We start from the raw sequence: 10,653 nt of genomic DNA, 5'->3' as shown, positions 1-10,653 counted from the left end.
GATAACATTCAGCAACGTTATAAAAAGTTATTGAGCTTCAATGAAGTATCATACTGTCATACTGCACTGTTCTTGAAAAAATAACTGAGGCTTTCTTCCCTCAGTTAGAGATGGGGAACTTATGCTGAGTGATATGTATCACACATTGTTCAAAGCCGTCGATGAAGATAAAAAATTGCATCGTATATGAACATTTGTATCTTGCAAAGGCTTCGCCATTCTCAACACATGCAGTGCAGTGTTTACTTCGGGTATATTCTTGGTGGACAGGATGTGTCAGACGGATGATTGATTTTATATGTGACACGGTACCAGAGTTACGCGAGGGATTTTTTCCGAATTTTGACATCCCATGCTCAAAAGCTTTGACATCACTGGCCTAAGCATTACTTCCCAGAGCAATTACAGAGCTTGAGAAGAAATGATACATGAAATATGTCTCTCATAGGAGGTCTTGGAAGGTAATGAAATGCAATCAGTGCCGCTCAGCCGATATAGTGGTTAGCGTCGATGACTGCTAGCGAAATGAATCTCAAGTCCAAAGGACAATCAAAAATATTTTTATTTTTTTAATGCTCTAAAACTGAAGTAGATCCAGCTTTTACATATTACTGGCATGATAAGAAGTAAAAATGATTATTAAAGTTGATACTGGAAATATGATTTTTATTATTACTGTAATATGACCCCGCCAGGACGAATCTCCGAAGTTCTTCCCATCCCTCTTCTAGGCCGAAGGGCCCGGGTTCGAATCCCAGAGAAGACATGAATGCTTCTCTGTTTCCTCTCAAGAGGTTGATGGCAAAAGAAGAGGGATGGGAAGAACTTCGGAGATTCGTCCTGGCGGGGTCATATTACAGTAATAATAAAAATCATATTTCCAGTATCAACTTTAATAATCATTTTTACTTTTTATCATGCCAGTAATATGTAAAAGCTGGATCTACTTCAGTTTTAGAGCATTAAAAAAATAAAAATATTTTTGATTGTCCTTTGGACTTGAGATTCATTTCGCTCATAAGCTGACAATGAACTTCATCAATATTTACAAAAACCAAAACCGAATTAATATTTGAAATTAAAATTACGTAAATATTTAAAATTTTCACTGCTTTGTGTTAATTACGACTTGCCACTGAAATACTATTTAATTCAAACTACTTACCTCGCTTTATTCATATAGCTGCTATAAATTATATATATTTTCAAAATTAATCACATTAACACAAACAATTTTAAAAAAAATCTTGGTTAAGGAGACAAAAGAAACGAAAAATATACAACAATAAATATACGTTAGAGTAATATGAAAATGTAGCGTTAGATGGGCAATGTAAATTATAATAAGGCATTCAAAGACAGATATTCTAATAAGGGAACATAATTACTTTTTATTATTTAAACAAATTAAACATTTTTTCTAGTTTGAAGGAGAAGAGCTTCATATTTTGTTGTAGCATAGAATGTATAATTTAATTAACATGAGAATTCTAATTTATTGCATTAAATACTAATAGAAACTGCTTGATATTTAAGATACAGTTTTAATAGAGAGTATTCTTACATCCAAAACTAAACAAATGATGGATGGTATCACAATTTATATGTTATTTACTATTTCATAGAAGATAAATTTAAGCAACATAAACAATTCATAAATTATGCATGACATAAACAATTCACAAATTAATCAACTGCCATTTCTGAAAATTCGATTGCGAGATAAAAAGCTGTCATGCAGTAAAATTCAAACATCCGGACCAACCGAGACCCAAATCCTATTTATTGCAATGAAAAAGTCAAATTTCTTACATATTTTTTATTTTTTGGTACTCTTTTGTTACCGGGACCATATTCAGAAATGTATGTACGTATGCATGTATGTATGGATGGATGTCTTCATGTATATATGTACGTATATATGCATATATATATATAATAATTTATTTCCTAAACAGTATTGATTAATTGATTATATTATCTCCTAAGTTTAATTAAAGTAGAATTATTTTAAAAGTGTGCATTCATACTGGTAAGTTATATTTTGAAAGATGTTTTGAAGTAATTTGAAAGCAAAATGTTAATAATGTTTTAACGGGGACTGGAGTTAAAGGACTGGAGTTATTCGCACTAAATGGATTTAAGTTCATACAACATATATATATATATATATGTATACACCCACATTATACGCATTCAAACGCCATACACACATTTCTGAATCCGGTCCCGATATCAGAAGAGTTTTTTTCGGTAACTGGTAATCTCTTGTTTTTGCTTAGCAAATTCTAAGATTGATTTTACTGAGCAAGGCATAAGATCCTCAATTTATCTTTCAAATTTAGTCACTCTGTTATGCTTAAGAATATTGGCATAAATATTATTATTATTATTATTATTATTTTATTTATTTATTTTTTGTTTACTACATTTATCTAAAACAGTGTAAGTTAAACACTTTTAAGCTACATACATTTTTATTTCTTTTTTCAGTATTTAAGCAGTTTTCTTGGCATTGCTATAAGCCCTTTCTGACACTACGTTTCACATGAAAAAGGGCTCTCTTTTTTCCTCTCACGTGAAAAATGGCTATATTGCTTGCAATTAATAAAATAAAATGTATAATTACTTTTTTCATTAATGCTCATAAACTATATATGTGATGAACACTGCAGGCCAATACATGTGTGGTACATATGTATCTAAATTAGCAAACAATTAACTCAGAATATACATATTCTACAAAAAAATAAGGGTTTCAAATGACTGGAGTTCAGATTTCTGGTGGCCCGACTGTTAAAATTTTACAATATTAATAATTGCGCTTATAAAATGCCAAATTCTAGATAAAAAATTGGCAATATAGTGTTTTGGGATATTGAAAAACATAATAAAAATAAAACAACTCGAACAAATAGTAACAAGAAAAGAAAAGCATGGGAAAGAGATCAAGTTGTAAAATTTGCACTATAAATCGATGTCTTTAAATAACTCCAAACTGAAGCGCAAGTTCTGCAGTTTAGAAAATATTTTCTTAAACGTCATATTAAATATACAAGCATTAGTGATCTAGGAATCGTTATTGCCAAGCAACTTATGTATATCACAAGGAAATTGATTTCCCCATGAAGTCCATTTTAGTTTCCATATTCAGAGAACCATGCTGAATGCTCTTTATGTTTATCAGTTTCACACTTTGATTCGCTGCTTCTGGAATGAGGAATCGTACGAACCACATTTAACAGCAATGTTCACTCAACTGCAGATGAATCAGCAACGACCAGAGTGGCAAAACCGCCTAACACTGGTAGTTCAAAATGGATTTTAATCCTGGCGAACGGGCCAGCTGCACAAGAGCTTTAACTTTTAATTAATTACTGTTTTATCCATTCTTTGCTATATTTATATATTTCTCTTCTCTGTTCTTGACGGCTTCCGACAATTTTAATTTAAGAAATTAAGCACTGGTCTTTCTTCAAGTAGTCCATTCCAATCCTATTTCAGACGTGCCAGGTCCTCAGGATTGCCACTTACTTAAGAACTATTACTTTGGCCTCAAATGAGACTTCAGCGGGCAAACAGCTCGTTCACATATGAATAGTTTCACCACTGAGTGGTGTTCAGGGTATGTCAGAAGACAGGAGTATGCAAAGTGTGGTGAGTTGTTGGTGGTAAAACTGTGGTTGGTACCGCTCCAACTGGAGAATGTTCATTGCTAGGTGGTGTGGGCATCGTCGGCTGGCAGACGTACCATTCGGTGAGGTTGGGAACCGCCGTGCCACTGTCGCTGTCGTAGCCGGAGCCAGAAGTGCTACCATTTGGTGTTGCAGGTGGTGGACTTTTGCCTCCTCCACCGTGGACTTTCATATGTTTCCTGAGAGAAGAAGGATGCGTGTAACTTTTATCGCAGCCTCGTATTTTGCAGTTATAGGGCTTGTCGCTCGTGTGTACATGAGAGTGTTTTTTCCGATCTGAACTGTTTGCAAACCTCCTGTCACAGCCTTCGAACTCACATTTGAATGGTTTTTCCCCTACAAAGAAAAAAAAAAAAAAAAAAATGCATAATTAAGACAAGGATAATAAAATTTTGATGAAAATACTTTATAGTAACTTTAAAACATCAGTAATACATCAATTCGTAGTCATGGTACTCATAATAGAAATTTAAGAGAGGACATTTACTACGGCGTGACTATCCCAAACGGCAGAAGCATAATTTACTTGGTTAAAGCAACAAGACCTATGCCTCCAAATGTGTTTCAAGGGATTTGGTTATCTTAAGTTCTGAGCTTTCAAATTTGAGCCAAAATTCTTACATGGCAGATGAAAATTAATTAAGTACAGAGAAATTGCCTGATGTCTAATAAATACGTTATTATCCTTATCACGAAATAGATGCGACTAAATACAAAATTTAGACAATTAAATACCAAACATTGTTTATGAACTGTAATTCATTAAATGGAGAAAAAATTATTCCACCCTAGACCCTTAGCTACATTCTACTGAAGCGCAAAAAATATGCCAAAATGATAAAAGAATTTACTGAGGATGCAGTTTGTTAAAAAGACTATATTCCTCTTCATAAATTTACTACCCATTTATTGGGTGATTATTTAGTAAAATAGGTGCCTATTTCAGGTAAATTTTTTTCAGGAGATAATTTGAGACGTTAATGTTTTTACCACTTCGACCATGTTCTAAATAAGAAGCGGTAAAAGAACAACTGGAAGATAAGTCAGAGTAGTGATCGTTGAAACATTTGGACAAACGAGGAAGATGTATATTTGTTGTCATGTTTGAAAACTATTGATTGAGGGAAAAAAAAAAAAAGTTTCCTGGCTAGAGGGGAAAAAAAAATGTTTTCGCTGTTAATTCTTCTACCTGCTCTCAAGAATCTCTCAAACAGCAATACTGGAGTAAATGCAATTAAAAAAATATTTATAAAGTAACAAACTAATTACCGTGTTTACACGCTAATAGTCGCACCCCCGTTTTGAAGCAGAAAAAGTCGTCAATAGTGTATAATATTGTGTAGTAGATTACCCCGCTTAATAGTCGCACCTAAACTTTCACAATGAAAAATTAGCCCCCCCCCCCAAAAAAAAGTGTGACTATTACGCGAGTAAACACAGTAAAAGGTCAATCGCATCGTCTGCCTGAGGAGGGAGTTCTCGCCCTAGTTAAGATGACTGCTTCAGCAAATCTGAGCGTTCAGTGGCAATTACGATTCTAACAACTGTCATATTAAAACCATAGCGTGATTTCTGAGAAGCTCTACAGATGATTGATTCTATTACAGTCAACTGCAGGATATTTACATACACAATGTTCTTGAAAATTAATTTAAATTAGTATAAAAAATGCTTGCTCAGAAGAATTTCTGCATTGTACAGTTATACGAAAAATGAGATGGATTACAGTCTCCGCGAAAAGTTAATAGTGATTTCATTATATAAAATGCCGCGTTTGAGAAACAGAAGCTCCTAGGAATTCACGTTTCTCGGCTACTGAATCTATTTAGAATGAATTTTCGTAATAATAAAGTAATCAGTAACTGTCGCTTCGATATTTCTTAATGGTAAACCAACTCATTCATCGAAAATTGATTTTCTGTTAGAGTAATTTTCTAAACTGACAAATTATCAAATGCATTCCTAAATTCTTCGCTATAATTCGTAAACACAAATTTAGCTTTTAAAAATTACATGTTCAAAAAAAAAAAAAAAAATTGGCATCTAATTTACCATTTTTCACTCTATTTTTAAAAAGTTTTAAGATTCTTGATTAAATTTCACATTCGGATTCTTAAACAATAAAATGTTTTAATTGTTTTCGATAAGTACAATTAAAAAAACATCAGCATAAGATATTTTTGAATGTTTTGTACAGCTTATGGATTAAAAAAAATTAAATTACTACACACAGAACTTTAAACATTAATAAGGAAAACACGGAGTTCCTTTCACATTTTAATTACAGTTTGCAGAATTCCGTAACACTGAATAACTACTTGCTATAATCAAATAGCTTATCCTCTGGAATTTCACCCCGTTTAAGAACTGTTTTACACGATGAAATAACTTACACTAGAGGCGGTCATGAAGCTAATGATGTTTGACATTCCTGTTTTATGAATTCCTGCAGAGTAAATTTCGTAATAAACATTCTTGTAACAGCATATAAATGAAATTCCACGGTTGCAAAACATTTCGATGGTCTTCATTTCCAAGAAACGAAACGGAAATAGGTCTTTAATTGGAAAAGTACATTTTTCTACGCGGCTCTAACATGGCGTTTTATTCACTATCAGCTAGGCCAAGCTAACGAGGAAGTAATCAAAATGAACACTTTTCTGATGAAATGATACAAGGTAAAGCTAGTAATTAATCAAAATTCCTCATACAAAAAAAAAAAAAAAAAAAAAAAATTAAGGTGTTATCTTCTACATCACGGTTTATATGATCATTTCTGCATCACAATTCAAGATTTAAAATAAATAAATTAATTAAAAAAAAGAAACACCTCTTTTGCCAAGAACTCCATCTTTATAATTTTACGTTTAATAATCTCCTTCTTAAGTAATTTTACCGTAGCGTAGAAAACTCAGTTTCTTTATATAAAAAAAAATATACCTATATGAAAACAAGGTAATTATTAGTAATAAGTTGCCTATTACCCCCTTACACTGCAAAGTAATAAAATAATAATTTATTTACTAGTAGATTATTGAATATATTATCTCCTTTGAAAATAAAGTAGTGAAATTATAATTCTATTGAAATGAATTTATGCATTAGCATATTTAAAATTAAATTATTTAAATGGAATAATTAAAAGCGAAAATGCAATCAACAAACTAAGTAATTATCTCCATTGACCGGAAATTAGTTGACTTTTCAAGGGGAACAAACTAACTTCCGATCAATTAACAATAATCAATAGATGCGAAAGTGTTTAATCTTTTATTCAAGTAAGAAACAGGGCTAAAAAAACTGCTTATTAAGGCTGAGGTTAAATTATTCAAATTGCTAATTAAGAAGCAGCAAGAAATTTGTTGTTCTGTCTTGCTTGAAATACAATCTTTTAATCGGAATATATAATTAATTTAGTGTAAGCTAAATATTCTTATTATAAGAGTAAGTTTTATTTCCTTATTTGAAAAAATTGATGCCTGATACTTTCGCCATTCATCATATTAAAACAATGCAAACTTTGTTAAAACAATTAAATATAATATTTTTCTTAAAGGATTCCCCGTAACTATGTATTAGAAATGTATTATTATTTAACTGTAGAATCTAGGCCTAATAATTAATAACAATATCTTCACAATTGCTCTTCTGTTCGCGGTAAAGCAAAAAATACTGATCGCATGTTTTGAATGTGTTTTTTTTTAATATTTTTTTATTATTATTACCCTATCCTAAATCAGAACCAATAGACTCTGATGAACCATCTGTCACTGACGCATTCAGTCATGACAAATTTTCCAAATACTAATATACCTATAAAAATTTACTTACTTCCAGCAGTTAAATAGTTAAGAAGTAAACAGTACAGAAACATCTTAAATTCAGGTAAAAAGCTTCTCTTATGGGGGAAACTTTCCTTTCCAAATAAATGCCTTCCTGTACAATGATGTAATTTTACAGTATATACAAATTTTAATTTTAAACAACGAATATTAAGAAATTTCTTTGCTTAAATTCGTGCACATATATATACATATATATGTGATGTATCAGCTTTAGTCCAAAATAAATAGATTGCTGAAGAAATATAAATGTAGTCGTAGCTTAAATAATCAGACGATAAGTTTAAAAAACAGGATCCATTTATTATTATTCAGGAGAAATAGCAGTTACAAAAATCAGATATCCGGAGTAAATAAAAAGAATTACTAATAACTTTTTGTATGAAGTTTACTGCATCGTGACATTTAAGAAAAAGCCCCGATATTCCTTTTGCGAGTTATTTTATAGCCTCTGGAAAGGCGGAGCTTCCAAGAAATGACGTCAGCCAATCCAGTTCGCTTGAAATATTTCCAGAACATTCTAAAACTTTAATTCCACGTACTTTAAAATAAGAGAACGTCGCCATTAAAAATGAAAAGAACATACAGTTAGAATTTTAATTGTATTCTTGACTCTGGAATTTTATTATTATATATATATATATATATATATTTGCAATTGCTATCGTATTTCATTAAGAATTACTCTTTCTTTCTGTTCATTAAAATTACTTCTACATTTCGAATAACAAATTAATCAATCTATTAAGAAACCAGGATGAAGCAATTAACAACTAAGCAGATTAATAATTTGCAAATGATACATAAAAATTAATTCGATTTGTTGCTTCCTGTACTTGTAGAATTACATTGAAATAATTTATGATAAAAAGTACATCAATGCCAAAATATTACGTACAACCCTTATCACAACATTTCCTTAATAAAACATCTCAAACGTATAGAAAATCTATAGAAGTAGAATAGAATTTTAGATTATCTGTTTAAATTCTCCCTCCCCCCACTTTACAGTAACTTAAATCTCAACCACAATTAAGAAGAGTAACATTTCCGTAGGTATGTAATCAGCTGTACACCTTACCGTCTACCACAAAAGCGGCCTGGGGTTATTGTCAGAGTTGTATTCAAAGACAGACACTAGGAGCCGAAAAAATTTATGAACCCTCTTGCTGGAAGTTTAAGCAAAGGAGTGGCGCCCGGAGATTCCTACCCTTTCCCATTCTTCAAGAATCCACACGCCACTCTTTTCAACAATCCCTCTTTTTATCACCGTGGCCACAAAACCTTTGTTTGAAAAGAAGCCTGGGACTAGCTGCAGGACGAATACTCGTATTAAAATAAATTGCTGCCCAATTTGGGATCTAAAGGGACCGTTTAAGGAGAAAGATACCCGCCCAGAAGGAGACGAATGTTGGACAATGGTAGCTCTGACACCTGCGTGTGGTGCGTACCTCTTCTTTCTGTTAATTGGAATGGTCGCCTGGAAAATTTGTGGGTGTTCTTTCCCACGCGTTTGTCAGAAAAGCCGGGTCTTGGTTTACCCCCTACTTGTGCCAAATAATACAAGGTGACAGAATTCCCTCTGGGATCAATAAAATCGTAAATGATACGAATCCTTTTTCCACGCCTACAAGATAGTTGAAAATCCCCCATAAGCTCGGTGCCACGAAATTAAAGGTCCCTCTCTCCCTTGCGTTGATAGCTTTGTGAACAATGTGCAGTCGGGTGCATATCCCCATGAAACAAAATTACACTGCAATCGTTTTAACACTCTTTCCAAATATATAATCAGTTATCCACAGAAATGATTAATTTTTAAATAATGTATTCCATATTTTCATGCAAAATTGTGGATACGATATATTACGTGTTAAAAAAAACTCACCACATAAATAGAAATGCTTTAAGAATGTGCACTACTAGCATTTATTGGAATATTTATACCCCCGATGCATTTTCTTGAAACAGAATAGCATTTTCATTTGAATAAAAATTAAGAAAAAGTGCACTATTATCATTTATTTGGATATTTATATCCTAGTACATTTTCTTAAAATAGCATTTTCATTTGAATCAAAATGAAACAAATGGGCACTTTTAGCATTCATTTGAATATTTACATCCCGATGCATTTTCTTAAAATAGGATAGCACTTTTATTTGAATAAAAAGCACATCCGAATATAATCTACCTACTACCACTTATTTTATAACTAGCGAAAGTACCCGAAGCCAGTTAAATTAGATTGAGTGTAATGTATCCTAACAACAGAGAAAACGATTCCGCTGTAATCCTTCTCTAATAACGATGCAAAAAATACGATCATAGTCATACATTTTCCAGTCTGATGCCACATGAAACCCACATAAAAAATTTCCATTAAAAAATAAACTAATTCTCTGTCTCCTACCATATCAGCAACAGCAACAATGGCACGCTTTTTAATTATTTTCGTCTTTCTAATCAAATGGTCTTAAAAGCTAAAATTCCTCCCAATTCACCTATATTCAATTTTCGTGGATTAAATGTGGCAAAAAATTTATCAGAAATGAATAACGCGAACAAACACAGTCTTCTTTATATATATACATAGATAGATAGATTTCGTAAAACTTAAGAATTTTTGACTAACAAACTCTACGATTTGAAAACGAGCAGTATGAACACTTTTTGAAATAAAGAATTTTTATTTCCAACATGCGAGACTGTTGCCACTCGGAACAATGAGAGCGACAAATTAGTGTTTTCAGAGTTTTTAATTCATATCTCGGCTGATTAAAGTCGTACGAAGATGGGAACAGCCGAAATGGCTTCCCACGAATTTTTGGTATCGTAAATAGTGTATTTAATATTCGACAATGCTATTTTTATTTCGTTGTAATACTCAGAAATTTTTTATTAACAAACTCTAAGATTTGAAAGCGAGCAGTGGCAACGCTTTTCGAAATAAAGCAGATTTTTATCTCCAGCGTGCGAAGCTGTTGCCAATCGGAAAAATGAGGGCGGAAATTAGCATTTTCAGAATTTTTAATTTATATCTATGATTTTAACTTCTTCTTTTTATTATTATTATTATGGAAAAAGTGGACGTTGACCTTTTCCAGGACACAGAAAAG

General features: G+C 32.1%; 1 protein-coding gene across 1 annotated transcript in view; it reads right to left on the bottom strand.

The window, feature by feature from the left end:
- Positions 1-927: 927 nt before the first annotated feature.
- LOC118191501 (zinc finger protein ZIC 1-like) overlaps positions 928-10,653 on the bottom strand; it is an 84,145-nt gene continuing 74,419 nt past the window's right edge. The window contains exon 2 of the mRNA XM_035362307.2: positions 928-4,031. Within this exon, the coding sequence (XP_035218198.1) occupies positions 3,631-4,031 (401 nt within the window). The 3' untranslated portion in view covers positions 928-3,630. The remainder of the gene's footprint in view (positions 4,032-10,653) is intronic.

This window comes from Stegodyphus dumicola, chromosome 3 (assembly GCF_044657685.1).
Source record: "Stegodyphus dumicola isolate Sdum_Otavi_A_Nest chromosome 3, ASM4465768v1".
Classification (NCBI taxonomy): Eukaryota; Metazoa; Arthropoda; class Arachnida; order Araneae; family Eresidae; genus Stegodyphus; species Stegodyphus dumicola.
The sequence above is the reverse complement of the archived record's forward strand: the minus strand, read 5'-3'. Positions and strand labels throughout refer to the sequence as shown.